The 27,695-nt window shown below is 45.2% G+C and overlaps 1 protein-coding gene across 2 annotated transcripts; it reads left to right on the top strand.

Moving 5' to 3' along the window:
• Window positions 1–1,435: 1,435 nt before the first annotated feature.
• Window positions 1,436–22,044, top strand: LOC119655584 (guanylate kinase). Of its 2 annotated transcripts, none has more exons than XM_038061524.1 (5): window positions 1,436–1,519; window positions 14,273–14,393; window positions 14,565–14,711; window positions 20,422–20,645; window positions 20,753–22,044. In XM_038061524.1, exons 1-5 carry the CDS (start codon window positions 1,480–1,482, stop codon window positions 20,908–20,910), a joined length of 690 nt encoding a protein of 229 aa, XP_037917452.1. In that variant the 5' UTR covers window positions 1,436–1,479; the 3' UTR covers window positions 20,911–22,044. The 2 variants fall into 2 exon arrangements, with proteins under 2 accessions (XP_037917452.1, XP_037917454.1); XM_038061526.1 differs by having other exon boundaries at window positions 1,461–1,876.
• The last annotated feature ends 5,651 nt before the right edge of the window (window positions 22,045–27,695 follow it).

The raw sequence follows: 27,695 nt of genomic DNA, 5'->3' as shown, positions 1-27,695 counted from the left end.
TTCCATCGGCTCCTGACGACTTATGATTTTTTAGCCGATGAATTGCACGGACTGTTTCTCCTAAACTTGGTGGTGGCAGTATTTGTCCATAGTCTTCAGTTGGCGGGACCTCCAACTCGCCGATGTTCTGGTTGTTCAGTAGCTCATCAAAGTACTCAACCCATCGCTCTAATGTGCCCATTCTCTGGAGGACTGTGTTGTGGATGTCTTCAGTGTTCACTCTCACCTGATTGTCAGAGGGGATTCTAGGTGGTATTGTTATTCGAGCTCGGAGCACCATGGCAACGAGATAGTGGTCCGAGTTTATATTGACCCCCCTATATGTTCTGACATTCATCAAGGCTGAGAGGTGGCGGCGTTCGATCAACACGTGGTCAATTTGGTTGAAAGTGGTCCCGTCTGGAGAGGCCCATGTATGTTTGTGGACCGCTTTCCGCGCAAACCAGGTACTTCCAACAACCATTTCGTGCGATACTGCTAAGTGCATAATGCATCCGTTATCGTTGTATCCCTATCCCTATGTAAGCTATGGGAGCCGACGTATCGCCTGAATACGGGCCCCTTTCCTACTTGACTGTTGAAATCTCCAAGTATGATTTTGATATCATACTTGGGACAGGCTTCGAGGGTCCGCTCAACTGCCTCATAGAAGATATCCTTCTCCGACTCTGCAGTCTTCTCTGTAGTGGCGTGAACGCTAATGAGGCTTATATTTCTAAACTTGCCTTGCAAACGCATAGGAGAACAGCAGGTTTCATTTTTTGGCTGACTAAGAAACCTACTCCGAGCACATGGTTTACTGGATGGCTGCTATAATATATGGTGTAGCGGCTCTTCTCCAGAAAACCGGTCCCTGTCCATCGCATCTCTTGTAACGTTGTTACATCAGACTTATATTGGGACAGGGGATCGGCTAGCTGCTCATCAGCTTTATCTCTGTACAGGGAGCGCACGTTCCATGAGGAAATGTGCAAATCGTTAATTCGTTGTCGTTGCCGGGTTCGTCGTTGTAAGATCCATCCTGTCCGAGGCTCCTTTCGTGGCTTCGTAATATCGGTTTTCCGTGTAGAGTTGTCAGCCCTACCCAACCCCCAACCTGGAGGGCCAGTTGGTACAATTTGTCCCGTTTTTAGGCGCGGGAGACTCGCCTTCATCCTTCTCCGTCTGCAGCTTTTCGTTATGAAAGAGCTCCCAGCGGTCACCACGTGGAGATGGAGATAGGGTTTGGTAGGAGAGCTGTTGGTGTTGGTTCAGCAGGCATTTCCCAGGTTTTATGCTCCATCGTGGGTAAAAATTGTGTTGATGCCGTATACTCCGCAAAAGTTCGAACAGGAAGCACTTATTCAAATTAGAATATTTCTACTGGCCATCACCTATCCACTAAATTCGTACCACTACTGTTTTCCAGATGACTGTTCACAGCTGCCTTCTTGACAACCATTTGACGTTCCCGCTTTTGACAACCAACCCTTCAGCTCAATGGTTTCTCGCGTGTTGTTGGGCGGCCTTTTCAGGAACAGTAAGCGATAAATCTCCTAATCCGCCAAATTTGTGTAGTTTCCCGCTTTGGAAATGTGTGCTCAAAGTGCTCAACCGTTTTGTCTGTGAAAATTCCCCATAAATCCCGCAATTTTCCTCCATTTTTGCTGCATTTTCGCCACCTGAACGTTTGCCGCATTGATTCCCAACTAACCTGTGTGTCGTTGTCCGCAAAATCTAATTTGAAGGACTTTAGGTGCTTTTCTGTGTGCCAGGACTCATCACGTTTTGTATTTACATTCCTGAGCGGTAAATCAGATAATTTTCGTGTGCTGTCGACGAAGCGAGTGATAAAAGATAAACAAAATGTTGACTCTGCTAACGCTGATTTCCCGAGGTAAGTGCTGGCTGGAGCGTGGACGAGTGGAGCATGCTTCACTGGTTTCGTTGATAGCGTAATTTCAGGCGTTTTCTGACGGATTCATGTATGCTGGTTTAGAGCTTTGATGTTTTGTACTCGCTAAAATTACGTCTGCTTGCGAATGAAGATGAATTAACTTGGTTTGAAGCTGCAGTAAATGAATTTTGTCTTAGTTTTATTTGTTCCTGTTTTTCTTGTTCATTCATTCTTCGTTGCAATTTAGAATTTATGTCTCTCAATTTGCGTAGATTTAGCAAAATTTCGCTGGTTTTTCTGTATATATGTAATTCCTTGTAATTAAGTTACTTCTCTACGGGTCCAACGTGTGGAATGTAGCGTTCTAGCTTAGGAGCTGTAACCCGTAATTTGCGGCAGAGATGTTAGATAAATCTCGCTCTAGTATGAATGCTTAGCCTGCAATCAGGACAGGCCAACACCGCTATAGCGTTTACGACGGGTTTCTCATTGAAAACCCAGCATGATAGGCCTCTGTTCGAAAGATGATTCCTTAGAGAATTCACTGGAGTCGAAAATCTGAGGTTACCAATTTCGGAAGCAAAGCGATTGTGGCAAAAATGGCTACAAACTTCGCTATTTTGGTAGCCCACCCACTCAATACGGTGTTGACATTGCCATCTCAAAGGGTTTCCGTGATGTCATTAAAGAAGTCTGACGGTTTAATGATCGGCTGATGAAGGTCACCATTACATCAGCTGGTCGCGCTATTCACTTCTGCACCGCGTACGCACCACAAACAGGTCGACCTGATGCCGAAAAAGATGCCTTCTGACAACTTCTCGATGACGATTATATTATCATTGTTTGCGACTTTAATGGTCATGTGGGTGAAAAGGCAGACGGTAACAGGTGTCATGGGGGAAAGGGGTTCGGAGTGCGCAATGAAGGTGGCGAGCGTATAATCGATTTTGCGGACACCCATGACCTTGTATTTATGAATACATGGTTCATCAAACGATTGTTTCATCTTCCTACATTTTATAGTGGAAATAGTAAAAGGCAATTCGACTATATTCTCATAAGACGCCAACATTTAACCATTGATTGCAAAGCCGTTCCCGTTCCCGACCATTTGCACCTCAACTTCGGCCGTCCTGCGAATGCCACCGATAAAACAGCGGGAGGAACGCACTGGCTCACCGCGCATCAAATCGTGAGAAGAAAGAAGAAATGATTTTACGCGATTACCAACCATTACGAATGTGCAAGAATCGTAGAACCAAATGAAAGGCACGATCTATAAAGCGGTCTCTGCAACCCTGGAGGCCACTAAGCCAGGTAAGCGGTATATCAACCAGGATACTTGGCTTTGAAACGACGATGTTGAAATGAAGGTCCATGAAAAGAAACGCCTCTACCACAAGTTTCTTGGCGATAAAACGCTCACCAGTTGGCAAATTTATAAGAACGCCAACCGGGAAGCAAAGAAAGCAATCGCTGTCACCCGAACGGCCCATTTAAAAAAATCTTTTAGATAAACTGGACACTCGGGATGGCGAGAGAGATCTATATCGATTTGCCTAAAGCGAACATTTCTGTTGCATTAATGACAAGAACGGTACTTTGCCCACCAACCGTCGAGCCGCGACGAATAGATAGCGAGAGTATTTCGAGTAGATTTCAACTGAAGAATTTGTTCATCCTCCAGTTACACAATGATTGGCGACATTTGGACCAGTTCCACCTGTCAGCGCAACTGGTGCTCAGAGGTGGCGGCGAGGAAGATGGGGCGGCAACCCTATCGGCCAAACCAAAACCAAGTGGTCGAGGAGAACCTCCATAGTGGTGGCACCGGGAGACGTTGTAATTACTTTGGCTTGCCGGCCGTGATTCAGTAGGCGAATGCTCCAAAGACCTAATTAGGGCGACCCGAGTCTGCACGGGGACTCATCTGAAGTGGCAAATTGGTCACGAAACCTTACCAGGGGGATACTGGTACCATGGGAACCGGGAAAGCCCCTGGATTCATATACTTCGGGTGAACTCCTGTTGTATGTGAGGACAGCTCGGTTATTTGCGGTGGGCCCCCCCTAGTGGGAGTTTCATGGTGGTTGTGGTTGTGCTCAAGCGAGAAGAGACCTTCGGGCCTCGACGTGGTGTTGCGTATCAACACGGGTGCCGTACTCCATAGTTCGGTAAAGATTTAGGTAATTCTTGCATCCACCAGTATGAATGCTAAGCCATGCACTTGGTATAGATTGGTACCGTTGTTGCTTGTCTCAGCGGGGCTCTGATTGTGGTCAAAAAATCAACCCGTGTCTTAAGAAGACCGTGGGATTAAGTCGCAAGATATTTGCTCACGTTAAACCCCCAAGGACTTAACTGTCAGCGCAACTGAAGTCGAGGAAGCAATAAAATGAATGAAATCGGGAAAAGCCACAGGACCTGACGACATCGCATATGAGCTCTGGAAAGCGAAGAGCTGGGACCCAACACTGTGGCTCAGTGAATTCTTTAATTGGGTTATTCAGGATGGTAGAATACCATCTGACTGGCAAGAAAGTACCAGAGTTCCAATATGAAAAAAGAAAGGTAGCCCAGCAGAATGTTCAAATTACCGTCCAATCCACTTGTTGGAGAAAGCATTTGACCGTGTGCCACACGAACCCATCTGGTATGCTCTACAACAACACTAAGTGCCAGAAGAACTCGTGTGCTGGGTTCAATTGCTCTGCCAGGATTCGAAAAGTAAAATTTAAAGTGTGGTGAGTATATCAAAACCGCTTCCTGTCTCTATTGATGTTCATCATGGAAGCGCCCTCTTATCACTCCTCTTTGTCCATGAAACAGGCACAATCACTGTCAGCGGCAGTGATCTGCCGAGAACTGAGCGACTTAAATACCTCGGGTCAACGCTATCAACCAATGGAGAACTGCGTTATGAAATTGTTTCACGCATTAACGCAACCTGGATGAAGTGGCGTTCCACAACTGGTGTCCTTTGTGATCGACGTATCAACGAAGGTCTCAAATCTAAAATTTACTGCAATGTCGTCCGTCCTATCGCTTTCTATGGTTCTGAGTGTTGGCCAACTATAAAAGACAATGAACGGCGTCTTGCGCTAATGAAGACGAAGATGTTACGTTGGAATAGTGACGTTACATGTCTTGATTACATCCGAAATGAGGATATCCGCGATCGTTATGGGATTGCGCCGATCGTGAAAAAATTGCGAAAAAGGCGTCTTCGATGGTATGGTCACGCAATTCGCGCTAACTAGAATTCACTTGCCAAGATTCGTCTGAACATCGAAGTCGATGATAAACGACTAAAAGACAGGCCGAAACAATGGTGGCTTGATACACTGAATGGGGATCGAGACTGCACCCAGATCAGGCATTCGATAGAGCCAAATGGCGAAAGCGATCAGGACAAGCCGACCCCGCGTGTGAACGGGGCAAAGGCTGAAGAAAAAGAAGAAGAAAACTATCATATTATAATTAAGACTATTTACGCTCCGGTTTATGTATTTTTTTTTATTTTTTTACAATAACATCCATAGGGAGAAAAAGTAATAATAACACTTGTAAGTTGTGTTAACAAAGAGACAAAAAATAATAACATGTATAATAAGTTACAACTGGAGACAAAAGCAGCACGCGTTCAATATGTACATATTTACAAATCCCCACCAAGAAACAAATGACAGAACTGACCACGGCCGCCGCTAACCGGCATCCCGCAGCCACCAGTACCAGGATTTCTCTTTTTCATCCCGCTAAATATCAATTGCTCTCGCTCTGGAGTATCACCAGTCGAATTCCGGAGATCCTACAGTCAAGTTAAGGGGGGTATTCAATCCTTTTGTCCGTGGCCCGCCTATGTATTTGATACATAACCGGATCACCGGCAGAATCAAGAATTAGACCATTCCTGTCAAGATACACGAACGCTTCGGGAGGAATGAAGCCTGTCGTGAGAGTTTTCTCGAAATACTCATCATTTGGGTAGAACGGCTGCGAAACCCAAGGGTTCTCACCATGCGAAGCAGATCGCACTATATGATTCCGAATCAATCTGACGATAACTGTGTCGATTTTCGGCACAGCAGCAGCTGCATATATCCCTTCATTAGTTACAAAGTGCTCATAGTTTGACGAAGTAGTCCTATTAAGCCCCGTGCAAGCACGCAGACATTTCCTTTCAAAGATCCTTATTTTCTTCATTTGGCTAGCACTCAAATTAAACCAGATAGCACCCCCATAGGAGACCACCGGTCTAACCAAAGTAAGATAGTAAATCGTCTTAACCTTCCGGCTAAGATTTGGAGCATAAAAGAGTCTTCGAAGAGACATGAATACCTTGCGAGCGCTTTCTAGCGCGACTTTAACGTGCTCATTAAATTGGAGACGCGCGTCAAGACGCAGACCCAAGTATCTAACGTCCTTCTTATGAGGAATGCGCTCAGAACTACCCTCGTTCGCGACATTGTGGAAATCTCTCCAATTCCTTTTCATGTTTTATTTAAACTCGAACGAGTTGAGTAATTCACCAGCAAATACTGCAAAAAGGGTGGGCGCAGTCACTGTCCCTTGCTGTAATCCATTCAGAATATGAAATTCTCTACTAGCAGCGAGATTTCCGCCCGCGATGACAAAGCACTTGCCATAATGCATAGCTGCAAGGCAGCTGGGGAACTCGTTCTTCAGGAGCCTAAAAATCAGTGCATCCAACTAGACAGTATCAACGGCCTTCTCCATGTCTATAAGGCAAGCGCCTACGCACTCACTATTGTTAATCCACCAGGAAATATCAAACGTTACCTTCATTATTGCATGTATCGCCGAATGTCCAGATCGAAACCCGAATTGCGCATTCCACAATAAGTCCTTCTTCTTGATATGCCCGTTCAAGGCTTTCAATACGAAAACTTCAAACACCTTGCTGATGTTAGGCAACAAAATGATTGGGCGGTAGCTCTTAGGACTGGATGAATCCTTCCTTCTCCTTAAAATCGGGAACACTCGGGCTTTCTTCCTTTGTCCTGGAACGAAGGAATTGCTCAATGCCATTCACTTCGATCGTATAGACAGTGAACGACGCCCGGCTGAGTTAACGATTTCCTGACCGCGTCGACGCGCAGAAAAATATGCTATCAATAGCTGAGGCCTTGGTGCACGAAATTATTTCTGCCGCTGCAATTGACAATCGAACGAGGGCGTAATTCTCGCATATGTTCCCAAAACTGTGCGACAAACTCGAACTGGTTATCGTCGTTGCTGTTGTTACTCTCTACGAACCATTCACCTGACAGCCGAAATGCAGATCCAAACCCCAGATCTGCTGGCGATGCACCAGTATCCTCCTTAAAGCTATTGCGAAAGCAGATGGACCCAAATGATTCTATCGTCATGACACATTAACGTCGCTTAAAGGAACGGTGCCATCGCTCTATGAGTTCGTTAAACTCGGGATGGTATGGCGAGGTACTAGGGTTCTTAACGCGCGGACTCAAACTGAGTCCCCTGAACAATAGTGATGGTACTCGGTGTGCCGAAACGGGACACCTACGTTGCGTAGAAAGCTCGGGCTACTGAATCCCCTGACTGGTCCTTGAGCGGGCACACCTCCGGCCAACGCGAAAATCTGTTTAACATGATGAGACAATACCGGAACCCCTCAGACGAAGGAGACAGACCAATGATGTCGACGTACCTCTGCTGGAATCTTTTGTCTGGAAGCGGAAAGGGTTGAACTTCGTTTCTTCTATGCCTTCCGATTTTAGACCACTGACACTGGATATATTCGCGTGCCCATTGTCGCTCGTCACGACGCAATACAGGCCACACAAACTTCTTAACAATTATACGCAATGTGAACAACGATGGGCTATGTTGAATGCTCGTTTACGCAGTGTATTGGGGACTACTGACCTAGGGATCCAAAGAGACAGGTCGCACCAGATATCGACATCCTCGATGGTGACTAGCTTGAGAGTCAATGATGATGTACCGTTAGTGACCAGCTGCTGCAACTCCGGATTATGGGCTTGTTCGTCCGCTAGGAGCTTCGAACTGAACTCCGCCATCGGTGACACCTCCTCCATCCGCTACCGAATTTGCCCGACCTGGAACGTTCTCGATCTGCGTTGTAAACTGCGAAATGTAGCTGAGGTGCCGGACTTGGCGAGCCGTCAACTTATCCGCTTTGCGTAGATGAAAGGCTTGTGAAAATGCTGGTATATACTGCTATCAGTCCGCGATCGTACGTACTATAGTTGCGCTCCGCCTTGGATAATTTCCGCTGATAGTATGCAAGCGGTAGCCACCTGTAGCCGTGCTTTTGTTCCAAGACTACTCCAACCGTTACGTTAGATGGGTCGATTACTAGCGCCAAGGGTTTTCTAGGTTCAAAATAAACCAGCAATATAGCACCATCTATGTTCTCGCAACAACGGTTGAACGCCTGGACAGTGTGCTGGCTCCAAGTGATTTTGGTACTATCTCCACTACGTCTTCCAGCTAATAAATCGTGCAACGGGACTTGTAGATTCGCAGCACCCCACTTGAAAGCGCCCAGGAACCTTAGCATATCTTCGAATGTGTTGGGTAGCGGATAATTTCGTAAGGCCTGAACACGCGACACCGGTGGGGCGACTCTATCTTTATTAATGACGTGGCCCAAGAACTCAATTTCCGGGACTCCAAAAATGCGTTTGGCCACGTTGATAACGACCCCGCGGCTGCTAAGTCGCTCGAATAATGCACGATTTCCGTGTTGGTCGGGGGTTTTTGCGACGAAAATGTCGTCTACGTATGACATGCAAAAATCAAACCCACGAAGTGTGTGCTGGAATTATTGCGCGGCTTAGCGAAGGCCGAAAGTCATTACCGTGAATTAATATAGGCCGAACTTACCGCCGTCTTCGAAATGTCATCGTCGGCAATCGGGATCTGATGAACCGTCTTCGTTAGGTCGATTTTACTAAAAATGCTTTTACCTGTCAAGCCTGTGAAAATGTCCTCCATGTGTCTCATCGAGTAGCAGTCGGGACGCGTGACTGCGTTCAGGCAGCAATAATCCGCGTAAGGTCACCATGATCCGTCCTTCTTGGGTACAAAATGGCTCTTTGGGCCACTGACGGGCTGCAGATATCTAACAGGCGCCGGGTTGTGCAGGTTAGATTCAAACATGGATCCTATGAAAACGGGTTTGATCCGCGACGGTGGCGACGGCACGTTGTTCGATACTAGGTATCCTTTAGACGACTCACTTTCTACCGAAGACCCTAACAACTGCTGTCCGAAGATACTGATTTCAGATCCGTTCGCCGCATACAATTTGTACGTCCACGGCCTATAACGTGCAGTGCCAGATATGTTTGTGGCCGTATTTATGATAACATTCTTCAGATGATTGTGAAGATAATTTGTTGATGCTTCATTTTCAGGATCTCTGTCGACTGCGTTTATTGCGGCATCTATTTCCCCCTTATAGGTGTTATGGAAGTCTGTGGTGTGAGTGGCTTCAGTGTTAACTCTCGCCTGATTATCAGAGGAGATTCTGGGCGGTGATGTTATTCGAGCTCGGAGCACCATGCCAACGAGATAGTGATCCGAGTCTGTATTTTTCCCCCTATATGTTCCGACATTCATCAAGGCTGAGAGGTGGCGGCATTCGATCGGCACGTGGTCAATTTGAAGAGGCGCACGTTTGTTTGTGGACCGCTTTCCCTGCAAACCAGGGACTTCCAACAACCATTTCGAGTGGCTTCTTCTAATTGAATAATCCGAAGTCCGTTATCATTTGTATTTTGATGTAAACTAGGGGGCCAACATATTGCCTAAATATGGGCTCCGCCCCTACTTGGTTCTTAAAATCCCCAAGTATGATTTTGATTTCATACCTGGGACAGGCTTCGTAGAAAGTATACGACTCTCCAGTCGCCTCTGTTGAGGCGTGAACGTTAATGAGGCTTATATTTCTAAATTTGCCTCGCTAGCGCAAAGTGCATAGCCGTTCGCTTATGTTTTCAAAGGCGATAACAGCAGGTTTCATCTTTGGCTGACTAAGAAACCTACTACCAAGCACATGCTTTACTGGATGGCCGCTATAATATATGGCGCAGTGGCTCTTCTCCAGGAAACCGGTGTAGAGCTGTCTGCCCCACATAACCCCCAACCTGGACGACTAGTTGGTATAATTTGTCCCGCTTTTTTTGAGCGCGGGAGACTCACCTTCATCCTTCTCCGTCTGCAGCTTCTCGTTAGGAAAGAGCTCCCGGGGAAAGGTTTGGTAATAGAGCTGTTGGTTCAGCAGGAATATACGCTTCTCGGATCGTCGCTGGAGCACATTGCCAAGAACGGATAGCGATGCCGCATATAGTAAAGCTATTTCCTACATGGAAGTCCATGACAACTAGTCTACCATCATGCTCATAGCTATATCACCTTAACCTCTGAAGTATTTTAGTGTTTTAATAACTTGAGTTTGTTGTTACTTAGACTAGTTACTTACAAGGGTAAAACAGTTCAATTCGAACTTGAAGCTTTTGGATATACTGCCTCCAAATTTTTCAATAAATTGACGCCGTTCCTTAGTTCGGTACTGTTCACGGTGTTAACATCTACGTGAGTCTTGGCTTGCCTAGGACGTTCCCGTGGTGATTCATCCTGGCGGATGTCAGCTTCCCCACTTTAGGCGCAGACTTCTTGTGTCACTATGGGTTGCTGATGGACTTATAAGGTCCCTATAAGGTCCCTTATAGACTCCACAACCAACCTTAATTTTTCAGGCAGAATCTCATCTCTTCCCAACAACAATCTTAGAGGACATTACTGACTCACGTACTTTTAGAGGACATTACTGACTCACGTGTTCGGTCACTTCTCCAAAATTTCAGCCATATTACTACCGAATGTAGTCTCTCTAAACCAGTGAAGCACAATGTGCAGCACCACATTAACACTACTGCGTCCCCTACCACCCCAGAAACTGGCTATTGCACGAAAAGAATTCGAACAACTTATGCAACAGGGTATCTGCAGACTTTCGGATAGCTGTTCGTCTTCCCCACTCCATACGGTCCCTAAGCCAAATGGCGAATGGCGTCCCTGTGGGGATTACAGAAGGCTAAACGCACAGACTGTTCCTGACCGATATCCGATTCCATTCATCCACGACTTTGCACATCTTTTCGACCTTGGATTTAACCAAGGCATATCACCAAATCCCTGTAGCTCCAGAAGACATTCCAAAGATGGCAATATGCACACCCTTTGGACTCTTCGAGTTCACACGGATGACTTTCGGGTTGTGCAATACGGGGCAAACCTTTCAAAGGTTCATTCACTCGACTTCTGTTTCGTATATCTGGATGATATTTTGGTCGCGTACTTGTCTGGCCCCAAAACTAAGGACACACGAGAGATCGTGTGGTCTGAAGAGGCTATCCGCGCGTTTGACAAATCCCGTCAACAACTGGCCGACGCTACACTCTTGGCATTCCCTCTGCAAGATGCACCCCTAGCCGTTTTTGTTGATGTCTCTGACATCGCAGTAGGTGCTGCCCTTCACCAAAAGGTGGATCAAGTTTGGCAGCCGTTGAGCTTCTTCTCGAAGCAGTTGAATTCCGCTCAACGGAACTACAGTACCTACGATCGCGAACTGCTCGCTGCGTACTTGAGCATTAAGTACTTCCACTTCTCCCTAGAAAGCAGGCCGTTCACAGTGTTCACGGACCATAAGCCTGTCATATATGCTTTGAAACAAAAGCCCGACAAAGCGTCCCCTCGTCAGCTTCGACACCTGAACTTTGTAAGCCAGTTCAAGTCCGACATACAGCACGTGTCCGGCAAGGATAACATAGTTGCTGACGCTTTTCACGTGTCTCCGAGGTTAACATCCCCGCCTCACTCGACTTCTCGGCTATCGCCAAGGCGCAGGAGCATGACGCAGTACTTCAGAGCCTCAAATCCAACCGCAAATACAAATTTAGGGTGTTGCCCATCTTCGACTCGAACCTCTCTCTTTGCTGCGAATACTCGGAAAAGGGACCCCGACCACACATTCCGGCCAACTTTCGCATCCAGGCATCAGGACGACAAATCGGTTAGTCACCGAGAAATACTTCTGGCCCTGCATGAATAAGAACATCAACTCCTGAGCCAGAGAGTGCATCGCATGCCAGAAGTGTAAGGTCACCAGGCATGTAAGGAAAGAAGTGGGCTAATTTCCCCGCACTACCAAACGGTTCCACACTTTACATCGACATCATAGGCTCTTTGCGACACTCGCACGGTTTCAGGTATTGTCTCACAATCATCGACAGGTTTACGCGGTGGCCTGAGACAATACCTCTGAAGGACATTCCGGCGCAATCTTGCGCTGAAGCCCTCTTTCGAGAGTGGATCCCTCGCTTTGGTGTCCCTGCAGTGATCATCACTGATCAGGAAATGCAATTTGAGTCCACCCTTTTCTCGGAGTTAGGCAAACTTCTGGGATTCAAACGCCAGCGAACTATGCCTTACCACCCACAATCCAATGGGATGCTAGACCGGAAGAATTTGCTGCCAGCCCCGCGGAGCTGGTATATGGGGAGAACCAAAGGCTCCCAAGTGATCCGGTCTTCGACAAGAGATCGGGTCACACAGAGGTAGTCTGTCTATCTTTCGAAAACCTCAGTCAGGACATAGGAGGTCAAGATATTGAGGTACACAACAAGAAGTTGTGTTCTTGTATGAACCCCCATGGGTCATTTTTAGGTATCTTATTAGATTGGCTTGATCCATGAGTAATATTTTGTAAAGCCATTGAACTCATCAGTAAATACTACTACCCTTTACTCTATACAGCATTAAAGCAAAAAAAACACCGTCTCTCCGCAGCGAACCAGAAAGCATTAAATTCTGCATTCACGCGACAGTCACCTCACCCAAAAATAAAGTTTCCATAATAAATGGTCCGAAAATTGGCTAATATATGTCCAGAATGCATTTCTCACTAACTCGCAAATTATCGACCAGCGAACGAGACAACCAATAAAAGGGACATAATGCCATTGAACACGAATGGCTATTTCTTTAGTTCGGCGAACATTGTTTACAATATAATTTTTAGGGAGAGGGTAAATAAGGCGAACGCTCGCATTGCAGAATTTCCGAAATACAAAAAGGAAATACCTGACCAATGTCCCGCAGTCATAGTTTACCTTTATTTCAGACAGGACGAAAGAATAGTTAAAGTTTTTGGAAGTAAAATTTCTTACGAATAATTTTAGGAGTTCTAAAGTGAACATGCAGAAAATAGTTTCGGAAAGGAGAGGTGGCGGTATTTTTAGTGATACGTTTTTTGTTAAGGTTTTGCAAATTAAGTTTGAAGAGTAATGCCACCTTATGTGATGTTTAAGGTTTTCGCAGAGTGATGAGAAACAGTTTTTAGCCTTTGGTAGCTACTTAAGTGCACTAAAAACTCCTAGTCGTATCTGAAAATTACAGTGAAATCAACTAGTGGTGAATGTTTTGTAACGAAAATTCAACTAAGGCTAGGTGTAGTCACTCTTCAGCTAATTAAGTGCGCCCCCAAACCATCCTCAGTCCCACCATTTGCTAGACTCGAAAAGTGATCCCTTAAAATGTATAGTTCTCAGTTTTAAAGCTCAGGGAACTCTACGCTATATGTTTTTCCCCAATGGACAGAATTTTCCAATAATAAATGGATTTATTTAAATACGGTGGTCAACGCTATCAGCCAATGGAGAACTGCGTTATGAAATTGCTTCACGAATTAACGCAACCTGGATGAAGTGGCGTTCCACAACTGGTGTTCTTTGTGATCGACGTATCAACGAACGTGTCAAATCTAAAATTTACCGCAATGTCGTCCGTCCAGTCGCTCTCTATGGTTCTGAGTGTTGGCCGACTATAAAAGACAATGAATGGCATCTTGCAGTAGTGGAGACGAAGATGCTACGTTGGACTAGTGGCGCCAGATGTTTAGATCACATCCGAAATGAGGATATCCGCGATCGTTATGGGGTTGCACCGATCGTGGAAAAGTTGCAAGAGAGGCGTCTTCGATGGTATGGTCGCGCAATTCGTGCCAACGAGAATTCACTTGCCAAGATTGGTCTGAACATCGAAGTCGATGGTAAACGACCAAAAGGCAGATCTAAACAACGGTGGCTTGATACGCTAGATGGGGATTTGAAAGCCTCGAGATTGCACCCAAATCAGGCATTCGATAGAGCCAAATGGCGAAGCCGTTCACGACGAACCGACCTCGCTTGTGAACGGGACAAAGGCTGAAGAAAAAGAAGAATAAACGGATTTATTACTTCTATCTTCAGCTCTTCCTTTCAATTCAAATTTGTCCCATATTTAAAATTACTAATCCTCATTCCTTTCCACTTACAGCCATAGCAACGATGGTTAAGCACGGACCGCGTCCTCTAGTCATCTGCGGGCCATCAGGCTCTGGCAAAAGTACACTGCTGAAACGATTGTTCGCAGAATATCCCGAGACTTTTGGCTTCAGGTAAATAATCAAACAATCAGACCCTTCCACTTATCACCTACAACATCTACTACGATGTCGACTCTTAATATTTATTGGCAAATTGCAATTAATTTAAATGGCCGTTTATTATCGCAGAGTAGTTCACGTGAAAGTTTAAGACAATTGATTGATTTTTCAATTCATTTATAGCGTATCGCACACAACACGCAAACCGCGTCCAGGCGAACAGGATGGCGTCCATTACAATTACGTGACAAAGGAGGCAATGGAGGAGGCAATTAAACGTGGAGAATTTTTGGAGACGGCAGTTTTCAGTGGAAATATTTATGGGACAAGGTACGAATGAATAACGATAAAGAAATTTTGGGTTTTTTTTAAGTTTTATCTCTTTCTTGCATTTAATGCTTTCCTAATTTTGTTCTTATTTCCTTGTTTCTGTCTGTTGTTCACTCGTTGATGGAGCATAGAGCACCCAAGTCGTTTCTTCTTTCTTAATGTTTCAAATTTTATCTCATTGTTAACGAGGCTATACTTAAGTTACCCTATTATGGTAAACTGTGGACTTACTAGATCTCCCATCAGATGGATCTTCCCGTTGTCCCAAAATTAGCTCAGTCCGCCGTTAAGCAGATGGGGCTCTGAATCAACACTCGTCCTCTAACAAAATATTTCATCATCATCAACCGCGCAACAACCAGAATCCGGTCTGTTGAGCCGGATTTTATCCACAACCAGACGGTCGTAATATCGCTCATAGATTTCGCCATTGTGTAGGCTACAGAATCGTCCATCCTCATGGAGGGGGAAAAAATTCTTCGGAGGATTCTTCTCTCGAACGCGGTCAAGAGTTTTTTTTTGCTAAGAACCCAGGTCAGAGACTGGACTGGCAAGGTCGTAGTCTTGTACAGTAAGAGTTTTGACCCTGTCTTGAGATTCTGTTGGCAGCCAACAACCGTGCACGGATTTCATCGTCATAACTGTTATCGGTTGTGATTTTCGACCCTAGATAGGAGAAATTTTCAACGGTCTCAAAGTTGTAGTCTCCTATCTTCGTTGTTTCCGTTTGACCAGTGCGCTTCGATGTTGTTCGTTCTTTTGGTTTTGGCGCTGACGTTGCCACCATGTACTTCGTCATGCCTTCATTAATGTCCAGCCCAAGATCTCGCGTCGCCTGCTCGATCTGGATGAAGGTAGACTGTACATTTCGGACTGTTCTTCACATGATGTCGATATCGTCAACGTAGGCCAGTAGTTGGATGGACTTGAAGAGGATGGTGTCTCTCGCATTTACATCGGCATCGCGAATCACTTTCTCCAGGGTCAGGTTGAAGAGGACGCATGATAGGGCATCCCCTTGTCGTATACCGTTGTTGACGTTGAATGGTCTCGAGAGTGATCCTGCTGCTTTTGTCTGGCCTCGCACATTGATTAGGGTCAGCCTAGTCAGTTTTATCAATTTCGTCGGGATACCGAATTCTCTCATGGCCGTGTACGGTTTTACCCTGGCTATGCTGTCATAGACTGCTTTAAAGTCGATGAAAAGATGATGGAACTGATGTCCATATTCCAACAGTGATATTCTGGGCGTATGGGGCTATCCGGGCTAACAAGATAGAGGAGAATATCTTATAGATGGTACTCAGCAACGTGATACCTCTATAATTGTGGCACTGCGTGATATCCCCCTTTTTATGTGTGAGACAGATAATGCCTCGTTGCCAGTCGTCAGGCATTAATTCGCTGTCCCATACTTTGAGCATCAGTTGATGAACCACTTGGTTTAATTGATCGCCTCCATATTTAACCAATTCGGCTGTAATTCCATCGGCTCCTAGCGAGTTATGGTTTTTAAGCCGATGAATTGCACGGACTGTTTCTGCTGGATATCTTCCGGGAAAATATTGTGAATCCAGTCACTACCACCCACCACGGAGAGAAATTCGTGGGCTAATAACCTGCAAATCTCAAAACTGCTACTGCTACCGGAACGCAAACATCAAGCCTCGTATAGGGGCTGCCCTCGAAACTACGACCTTTGACTGCCGAAAACGAACTATATTTGGTTTCTGGAATGTGCACACGTTCCTTGAAAATGGTATTGAAAGTCGCTTTCTCCAATTCGAGCGAGAATTCCAACGATATAGACTGGACATTTAGGGCCTAAACAAAGTAAGATGGGATCTCCAGAGTCCCATCTTACTTTGTTTGTTTTATTCCTCTCCTTCTTGCGACAATGTGCTTTTGTTCTCTGGAAAGGCAAGTGGAAGCAGACGCAAATTCGGTGTGCTCTCTTGATCTGGGAGCCAGTTTCTTAGAGGCTTCTCACTGCAAGATTCCAATTCAACTTAAGGAGCATTACAATTGTACAGTGCTTTGCAACAACGGAGATATCCGACATGATAGAGAAGAATGCTTACTACGAACAATTACACGCCGTTCAGAAGAAGCTTACTAAAGGTCAAATTGTGATGGTGATGGGTGATCTGAATCCCTAGGTAGCCTCTAACAACATCTTACTGAAACATGTACCGGGGAAACCTGCTTTTGGCAACCGTAACGGTTATAATAAAAAAAAACGCCAGATTACAAGATAATAGTACTCTGTATGAGGTAACCCTGATTTGACCTAGGTATCCATTCATAGCTGAGACGACTGTTATGCAATATCTAGTCACAATACAAATCCTATTGCCCTGCCATCAGTGAGATTTGAAACACGTGCTTCCCAAGACAGCGCAATAATCACTAAGCCATCCGGTCAAGACTATGCTGGAAGGTTTGTGGACACCGCCTTGTCATTAGTCTTGTCGACCTCGCGCGTTGCGTCCGCCCCTACTCGCACGGTTGAAGAATTGCGATCCCCAAGTTCAGCATCGACCGCGTTTATGATCGAAGTGCCGCTCGACAGTGGGAGTGCAACATATCTTGCTGATCAGGGAAACTACATATCTTGCTGATCAAATGTTACACTGAGTAACACACCTGAGAATACCAAAGAGCATTGGGCCACCATCAAAAATACTCTTTTCTCGGGTACTAGGCAAGTCGTCGGTAACGTCCCGCAGATCTGGTTTACTGCGGAAACGTGGAAAGGGATTGAAGGCGCTATTCACCGCTGCGAGTGATGACGGGCATGGTGCGCCCGAACTCCGATACCGTGCGAAATCTCAAGAAGTTTAACGTAGTGGACCTCGTGACAGAAGGAAATTTGTTATTGCGCTGGTCAGGGAAACAAAAGATGCCGTAGAATGCAATGATTTTAAAAGTGTATACCTCATCACGAAAGAACTTGCAAACCCTTCGATGGTCCCGTGAAGAACGTTAACGATCGACTCCTCATTCACAACAAACAGCTGCAAAGGTGGAAAGAACACTTTACCATCGCATCATATCCGATGAAGTTCCGCCTATTGTGGATGAAATGGCTAGTCACCGTAGCATGCGGATATGGACTCTAAGTAAAAGAGAAATCATCTCCCTGGGCTTTGACGGTATCCCCGGAGTTGTTTACGGTTAGCCCTACAGAGTCTGTAGTTGCATTGTTTGCATTTGTTTTAAACATGGTTTTTCGGCTATCCAAACATTGGATATGTTGAAAAAGGCATTTGGTGATAATGTTTTGCCGAGAGCCAGTGTTTTTGGTTGCTACAAATTATTCAAAGAAGGCAGAGAACGCGTTGAGGACGATGAGCGTCTTGGTCGTCCTTCCACGTCTATCGATGAGAACCACGTCAACTAGATCAAGGATTTAGTGCTAAAAATTCGTCACTTGTCAATTAGAACCTTGTTTACGTCACTAATGTATCGTTTGGCACAATTCAATCGATTTTGAAGGACCAATTAGGCTTCAGATGCATCTCGTCTCGTTTGGTACCGATAAAACTAAATTTGTTCGAAAAAGAACGATGGTTCTCAGTGACTTTTTCATCAAAAATTCAACGCATATCTTACTACAGCCGCCCTATTCGCCTGATTTAGCTCCGTCTGACTTCTGGCTGTTCCCCAAACTAAAACTGCCTCTTCGTGAACATCGCTTTGACTCGATTGAAGAGATTCAAACCACATCGAGGAAGGCCCTAAAGGCGATTCAGGAAGTCGATTTTAACAACGCATAAGTGCATTATATCCGGACGGGATTACTTTGAAGGCGACGGAATAAATTTGGAAGAATCAATAAACCATTTTTGTTTTATTTAAAAAGTCTTACTATTTTTTGATCACAGTAATATGATGGCGTAGAATGCCACGTGCTGTAGCCAGTAATCTCAGAGGAATTCGAGGTGAAAAGCGCATTTTGCCAGGCATACATCTTATCCCCGATATTATTTCTTCTTGTTATCGATGAAATTCTTTATTCGCAAGCACTTCGACTGCGCTGATGACATCTGTATGCTCTCTCACCGACTCATGGACCTTGGCCTAACGGCTCTGATGTTAGAAAGAGAGGCAAGTAGAGTTGGATTGAAGATAAACACCAACAAAACCAAGGTAGTCGCTCCGAAGAACCGAATTATTGTTGTGATGCGCCGTTTTGGTGTCAAAAGGCCATGAGTGCTGCGATAAGAGCAAGGAGGCAGAGTCCAGGTAGCTCAGATCTTCAGAGCCAGACCGTAGCATTCACGAAAGAAAGCAGCTCACTCACCCTGAAGCTAGAGATCTCTCTGAGGTTCTCAAAGAATGGAATGACTCTAGCTAGAGCTGGATAATCACAAAGGAAGTGCCTGAAAGTTTCTTCCTCTTCTCTGCAGCTTCGGCAATGCAAATTGTAGGGTATGCCGAGTCAGACGGCATGGTCCCCTACGGGGTAGTGCCCTGTGCAGATCGCTGTAATCTTGTATGCGTCTGACACAAGAACTATCGTGATCGGGTTTTGTTATGGGCGGGCCAAATCCTCCTTGACTTGGCACAGGTGTTAAATAGTACGAATAAAGCCATCAGCCCGCTCATTCCCTTCTATGTCCCTATGACCGGGAATGCAGAGAAAGGTGACTTTAAGCGTGCCGCCCAGACTGTTCAGCGCCTTTCTGCACTTCCCACTTGCGACAAGCTTTCAGAATCGCCAGTACTTCCGCTTAGAATACACTGACGAAACCTGTTTGACCGTACGACTCAGATACATTGTGTATCCGAGCAAACTACCGCACCAACTCCGCAGACCATCGCAACACGCCGCCGATTTTCCACTTTGCTCTGTTTGAAGTGTCTACAGCAAAGTTTCTCGTGAAGTTCAGTTTGCGTGTAAGGTGGTCCATGGAGAATGCCCAGAGTCCCCGAGGTACTATGTCGATTAATTTATATATCTAGGAATCGTGGTTTCTACCGAAGTATTAACAACACTAAATCCGCTTTCGCTGCCCTGTCTAAAATCTGGAAATGCAGTAATCTGAACACCAAGATCAAGTTGAGACTGTTCTATGTTGATGTCTACTCTGTGCTGCTATATGGGAGTAGCACATGGATAGCTAACCGCAGCTACAAGCATTCGTGAAAACTTGTCTGCGACATATCATCGGAGCACGTTGGCCCGATACTATTTCGGACAAACAATTTGGTTGCACCCATGGCGACGTGATCGGAAGGCAGAAGTGGCAGTGGATAGGTCATACATTAAGTAGGGGTGACAATTCCATTGCTGCCTATGCCACGCAGTGAAACTCACTCTCCCAAGATGGTCGACAACAGCAGAACTTGACGCAAAATAGTAGAGAAGGGGTGCAGGTGTCTCAGGAAGCACTGGGGGAGTTGAAACGCATTCCAGTGGACCGGGTACGGTGGTGTATTGGTGTGGTTAACGCGCTATATTCTCCACAAAACCTTAAAAATTTGCAGACAAGCCAGCGCCAATGAGAGTAAAAAATTTTGATTAATGGCTTGCATCAGGGCAAAGGCGCAAATTTGATGGTTCTTGAGTTATTCATTCAATTTCTACTACAACCCAGCCACTCTCTACTCTGGTTTATCATTTTAACTCCACCGTAAAATAGATTTCAAATTGAAACTATTAAAGTCCAGACCATGTATAAATATATTTTTCAAATTATTCTAGTAAACATGCAGTACGGCAAGTGCAAGCACAGGGAAAAGTATGTGTACTCGACATCGAAATGCAGGGTGTTGAACAAATCCGAAATTCTGACCTAAATCCAATTCTGGTCTTCATAAACCCACCATCAATTGAGGAACTCGAACGACGGCTTCGTGGACGAGCAACCGAGACCGACGAAAGTCTAAAAAGCCGATTGGAGACCGCGAAACATGAGATCCAATACGGTAAGTTTCACTCGACGCCCATCCTTGATTTAACTATGAAGACTTGATCAAAATTTCATTCTCTGAGTCCACCTTATCCAATAATTTCAAATGGATTTCTCTTTCAGGCAACAAACCAGGAAACTTCCACTGCGTTGTCCACAATGAAACACTGAAGCAGGCGTACGAAGAGCTGAGAGACTTCATTGAAACTGAACTGAAACGGGAAAAACAGGAAGGAGTCACAGTTAGCCTGAAACGAGTTCCATTGCCTGAGGATTTTTAAACGGAAAAAATAGTCGAAATGTATCTGAAAGCTATTCCTCGACACAAGGAAGCATTCGGTCAGACTCAGGCTTTGATTAGAAACTGTCTCAAAGATATACCATTTGGATTGCAGTTCTGGACCCTTTTTGGAAATGAGTGGAGCTTAAATCAACTATCAATCAGTCATTTTTCGCATTTATCTTTTTATCTTTGTATTATTACTTAAGTTTTATTTGCTGGTACTTTGTATCCTTCAGTTCCTTGCAGGCCAATCTATCAAAAGTACTCACAAATGTAATTGATTGGGAATATTTTGCGATCAAAACACAATTGCAGAGCGGTGCCAATGGGGTTATAAAATATTTTTCAAAATACATTTCACTTGTTAGAAAATGCACGAAACATTGTTTTCGGTAGAATTGGAATTTCACGCTGAAATGTTCTTTCTGCATCCGAAGGGGGCGGTACAATGTATTCGTTTGATAGAGGATAAAGCCCTGTTTTGACCTACAGGCAAATTTTTAGAGATTATCAATAGCTTTAAATGTAAGAGACTTAAATCCCCCAACTAAACTCAAATACCCATCGTCCTTAGTGCGCTTTTTAGACAAGTACAGAAAACTTTTTGTGGCTTTTCCTATCTGCTTCAATTCGATGTCACTTTTTATGCCTCAGAAGTTAGTCAGGCTCGCCAAACATACACACATGAATTTAATAGAAAAAAGGACTCCTAATCAGATCATAATTGCGATCACAAACCTATGATCAAACACTAAAACAATAAAACAGACCAAGTTAACAGAGCTGCCAACAGAAATATCAAGAGATTATCTGATCCTCAAAAACTTTGTAATGCGAATTTTAAACTAGTTTGGAAGAAAATGAATTTATAAATTTAACAAGAAGCAATGGATTTTATTTTTAAAGAATTTATGGATATTGAACATAGAAGTGTTCCCCTACTAGACAGCGAAAATGTTGTGATTAGTAATTTGTGGTTTTCGTGTAAAATTGTAAAATTAGGCTTTAAAATTGAATTGAAAGGCGGAGTTTTAATGCATATGCATCACATAGATGTATACCTAATCTCAAAGTTGTTCTAGAATAAAGTGAAGTAAAATAAACGTGTCAACTCCATGATAGAAAATATCAATTTTAATGAATTTTTTATTCTTTTAGTCTGCAGTATTCCGCCCCCTTGCCAATCTTATCTTTGTTTCACTTATCCTTACCTTTAGCGTAGCATTCTCGGGTGTTGTTTTTTCTTAAAAAGATTGAGTAGCCATGGCTCCGCATTCACTTGATGGTGGACCACAACAATTTTATGGCGAATATTTAATTAGGGTAGTTGTTAACAAATGGCTCTAATACCATTTCTAGCAAAGCGTTCGCAAGCCTTTCTGGAATGTTCCGCGGGATATAAAAGGGCCGCGTACCTGGGTGCCCCGCCCAGTCTGTTCGGTATGTTCCTGCAGGGGCCTACCGGCCTGGAGTATGTCGCCACTAAATATAAAGTTTTAATGAGTGCGTGGCTGCCGGATGGACTATGTTATGCCTGGAGCTCGACAGGCTTGCACTATCGCCATTACCTCTGCTTGGAACACACTGACGAATACCACATGACCGTACGATTCGACTACACTGCCCGCAAACGAATGTATTCCCGCACCAACTCTGCAGACCATTTCTGATCCGTTCATGAAGAATACTGTGTCATAACCTGGCAACACATCAGAGGTCTTCTACTGTTTTCGTTAGAAAGTCCACAACCAAATTGAAGCCCCATTGGAACGCCCAGAGTTCCCAAGGTATCACTTCTAAGATGTTGCTTCGCTATCCAACATCCGGACTCACCTAGTGTGGCAGCACCGCATGCTACATCGTATGTAATATGGAGGTCCAAGGGGATTAGTTTTTGGCGCACATTAAAAGCATCTGCCAGGCAGCAATGAAAAGCGCAAGTAGCATGTGCAGCGGTCAAAGGGTGGAATAGGTTCCAAGGCGAAAAATGGACTGGTACCCACGATGGAGCATAAAACCTGAGATACGCCTGCTGAACCAGCAGCAACAGCTCTACTACTAAACCTTTCTCTTCTTAACAAAAAGCTGCAGACGGAGAAGGATGAAGGCGAGTCTCCCGCGCCTAAAAACGGAAAAAACTGTACCAACTGGTTCCCAGGTTAGGGGTTGGGAAGGGCTGACAACCCTACACGGAAAACCGATGTTACGAAGCCACGAAAGGAGCCTCGGACAGGATGGATTTTACAACGACGTACCCGGCAACGACAACGGATTAACGATTTGCGCATTTTCTCATGGAACGTGCGCTCCCTGTACAGACCGAATGCTGCTGAGCAGCTAGCCGATACCCTGTCCTAATATAAGGCTGATGTAACAGCGTTGCAAGAGATGCGATGGACAGGGACCGGTTACCTGGGGAAGAGCCGCTACACCATATATTATAGCGGCCATCTAGGCAAGGCAAGTTTAGAAATATAAGCCTCATTAGCGTTCACGCCGCTACAGAGAAGACTGCAGAGTCGGAACAGGATATCTTCTATGAGGCAGTTGAGTGGACCCTCGAAGCCTGTCCCAAGTATGATATCAAAATCATACTTGTAGATTTCAACAGTCAAGTAGGAAAGGGGCTCGTATTCAGGCGATACGTCGGCTCCCATAGCTTACATAGGGATAGGGATACAACGATAACGGACACATTATGCAGTTAGCAGTATCGCACGAAATGGTTGTTAGAAGTACCTGGTTTACGCGGAAAGCGGTTCAAAAAGATACGTGTTTCTCTCCAGACGGGACCACTTTCAACCAAATTGACCACGTGCTGATAAGACGCGGCCATCTCTCAGCCTTGATGAATGTCAGAACATATAGGGGGGCCAATATAGACTTGGACCACTATCTCGTTGGCATGGTGCTTCGAGCTCGAATTACGACACCACCTACAATCCCCTCTGACAATCAGGTGAGAGTGAATACTGAAGCCATCCACAACACAGCCCCCCGCAACACCTATAAGAGCGAAATGGATGCCGCAATAACCGCAATCAACAGACAACACAACCACCTGAAGAACGTTATCATTAATACGGCAATGATACAAAGATACTTGGCCCCAGCCGCAAAAAAAGTCGGAACGGCTGGTTTGACAATGAATGTAAGCTAGCTACGTAACGAATGCTGCATATCAAGTAATGTTGCATTCTCAAAGAACGTGGGCACGCACAGAAACTTATCACGAACACCGTCAAGCAGAGAAGCGACTTCACAGACGGAAAAAGGAAGCCTGGGAGAACCAACAAGTCTGTGAACTCGAAAAGTACAGGGAGCAACCGCACCAGGCGCGGAAGTTTTACCAACAAGTCAGCAGGACGAAGCCTTATACACCTCGATGCTCATCCTGCCGAGACAAAGAGGGAAATCTGATTTCCGACAAAAGGGGAATATTGGAATGATGGGTTGAGTACTTTCATAAGCTACTGAACAACCAGAACATCGGCGAGTTGGAGGTCCCGCCAACTGAAGACGACGGACAAATACTGCCACCACCAAGATTAGGAGAAAGAATCCGTGCAATTCATCGGCTTAAAAATAATAAGTCGCCAGGAGCTGATGGAATTACAGCCGAATTGGTTAAATGTGGAAGCGACCAACTACATCAAGCGGTTCATGAACTGATGCTTAAGGTGTGGGACAGCGAATCAATGCCTGACGACTGGCAACGAGGCATTATCTGTCCCATATATAAAAAGGGGGATATCGCACAGTGCAGTAATTTTAGAGGTATCACGTTGCAGAGTACCATCTATAAGATATTCTTCACTATCTTGCTAGGTGCGATAGCTCGATACGCCCAAAACATCATTGGCCCATACCAGAAAGGGCTTCGCTTCAGGCAAATCAGCAACAGATCAGATTTTCTCTCTGCGGCAAGTGATGGAAAAACTGCTGGAATACGGCCATCAGTTGCATTATCTTTTCATCGACTTTAAAGCCATCTATGACAGCATAGCCAGGGTAAAACAGCTAAGAGAGAATTCGGTATCCCGACGAAAAAACGATCTAAGACAAGGGGATGCGATATCATGCGCTATTTAACCTGGCCCTGAAAAAAGTGAATCCTCATATTGAGGTAAATGAGAGGAGTACGATCCTCTTTAAGTCCACCTAACTACTGGCCTACGCTGACGATATCGACATCATGGGAAGAACAACCCGAGACGTACAAACAGCCTTCATCCAAATCGAGCAGGTGGCGATTGGCGCGAGACCTTGGGCTGCACATCCATGAAGGCAAGACAAAATATATGTTAACGTCAGCACCTAAAACCAACCAACTAATAACATCAAACCATCCTGGTCAAACATGAAGAATAAAGATAGGAGACTGCAACTTTGAGACCGTTGACAATTTCTCCTATCTAGGGTCGAAAATCACAACCGATAACAGCTATGACGATGAAATCCGCGCACGGTTTTGTCAGCCAACAGAGCCTATTTCAGCTTACAAAAACTGTTCCGCTCGAAACATCTCACCATAGGATCAAAGCTCTTACTGTACAAGACAATGCCAGTCCTCATGTAGTCCTCGGAGACTTGGGTTCTTAGCAAGAAGAGTTGCGAACTCTTGGCCGCGTTCGAGAGAAGAATCCTCCGAAGAATTTTTGGTGGAGAATGGAGCAGTACCATGACCGTCCGGTTGTGGATAAAATTCGGCTTAACAGGTTACGGTGGACGGGTCACTTAATCCGTATGGATGAGGCTGATTCCACCCGGAAAGTCTATAAGGGCAATATCTATGGTAGAAAAAAAAAACGAGGCAAACTCTGTCTGAGATGGACGATGGCATAGGCTTTTAGGGATATCGAACTGGCGCCAAACCGGGATGTCTGGAGTTCCTTATTAAGGCAGGCCTAGACCGGATACCGGTTATTGCGCCGTTGATGATGATGACGTTTCCGGGCAAGGAGGCTTTGCCAGAGACTCAGGAGAAAGCCTGGTGACGACGGTCGATAGGAAGCACAGAGGCAACTGCGTGACCGCCTAAAAGAAACCAGTCGGAGGAGCAAAAAGAACTGCTTCAAACAGCTGGGTGACCATGCCGATATAAACCCTTGGGGCGAGGTCTACAGAATGGTAATGAAAAGGCTACGGAGATCATCCCAGCTGAGCTGTCTGCGCCTCCTGAAACAGATTGTTACCACTCTGTTCCCTCACCACGAAATGAGGGCAAAATACCTTCAGTAACTGTGGAGGAGCTACGGGAAATATGGGGTACGATTGGTGACAACAAGGCCTCCGGTTTGGATGGCATTCCCAACCGAACTTTCAAACTGGCAGTGAAGACTAGGCCCGACCATTTCGCCCACACCTTCGAGGCGTGCCTAAGAGAAGGAGTGTTCCCTGTCCAGTGGAAAAAGCAAAAGTTAGTGGCAAGCCATCTGGAAACCCATCATCGTATCGTCCTATCTGCCTGCTGAATACAATGGGGAAAATGATGGAGAGAGTCATCTACAACAGATTCTTACCCATCGTCGAAGCCAGCAATGGTTTTTCGGAACGCCAGTTTGGTTTCCGACGCGCCCACTCTACGGTGGACGCAATTAATATGGTGGTAAACCTGGCCAAAGGTGGACTGATCTCTTTTGGCTGCTATATATTTAAAAAAGGTCATGGACCCTCTTCCCGCCCAACCGGACCGAGGGACGACCAACCTAAGAATGGGCTGAAGGCAACATCCAAAGGTCCGCGATGATGCGTTTTAACGCAAAGTGTGTGCGACCATGCGAAAATGTATTACTACATCCCGATTGTCGCAAACACTTCAACCAATGACGCGAAGGTCCTACACTACAGAGACATGGATCTTATATCGAAGACAGTGCGGATCAAGACTGAAACCCATTAGGTCAGATTGTTACCGGACAGGACTCTTCGGACTATAGCACAGGTTGCAAGGATAATCGCTTTTTGCATCTCCATGTATAGTCCAGCCCTAAGATCGAGCGTTTTCAGCGCTTTATGTAAGTTCTGCGGGACTAATCCCGTCGCTGACATTACTACTGAGACTACTTCGATCTTTTGTAGTCTCCAAATCTGCTTCATATCGTCTGCCAAGGGGCCGTAGTTCCGGATTTTTTCGTGCTGTTGTTCAACAGTGTTCCGGTCCAACGGTACGGCTACATCGATTATAAAGCACGCTCGTTCTTCCTTCAGAAGCAGAACTTGATCGGGTCTGTTATGATTAACACTGTGCTCAGTGGCAATAGTGTGATCCCACAGTATTTTGACCCGATCATTTTCCAAGATTCTCTGCGGAGTATACTTATAGTAAGGATGGTAGGTTGCCACTAAGTTATACTTCAACGCAAGGTTTTGATGGAGAATCTTGCAGACGGAGTTATGACGATTGGTGTACTCGGTACTGCTCAACATCCTGCACGCAGATGTTATGTGCTGGATGGTCTCCTCTTCACAGTTACATAACCTACAACTGGAGTTGGTGATTGAGGAGTCGTGAAGAATGTACCGTTTATAATTTTCTGCTGGGAGTGAAGCATCCTAAATTGAAGTTAGGAATGCTTCGGTCTCATAGAAAAGCAGACCATTTGTCAACCATTTGTTGGAGGCTTCGATGTCAATGCCTGACAACAACAAATTTTTTATATGACCTCCGTGAATGGGTTTCTCTTTCCACATGTCGATCTTCTGTTGGACTGAAGTAACATTCAACATGGGATCCCATTCTCTGCTTCTCAAGTTCAAAAAAGATAATTTATTATCTGCCAT

This window comes from Hermetia illucens, chromosome 4 (assembly GCF_905115235.1).
Source record: "Hermetia illucens chromosome 4, iHerIll2.2.curated.20191125, whole genome shotgun sequence".
Classification (NCBI taxonomy): domain Eukaryota; kingdom Metazoa; phylum Arthropoda; class Insecta; order Diptera; family Stratiomyidae; genus Hermetia; species Hermetia illucens.
The sequence above is the reverse complement of the archived record's forward strand: the minus strand, read 5'-3'. Positions and strand labels throughout refer to the sequence as shown.

Excerpts from the sequence above, each read along its gene's own strand:
- LOC119655584 (XM_038061524.1), top strand. The coding sequence starts at position 1,480 with ATGGTTTCTCGCGTGTTGTTGGGCGGCCTTTTCAGGAACA. Across the intron at positions 1,520-14,272 it reads GGGCGGCCTTTTCAGGAACA|CCATAGCAACGATGGTTAAG; the intron begins GTAAGCGATAAA and ends TTCCACTTACAG. Across the intron at positions 14,712-20,421 it reads GGAAATATTTATGGGACAAG|TAAACATGCAGTACGGCAAG; the intron begins GTACGAATGAAT and ends AAATTATTCTAG.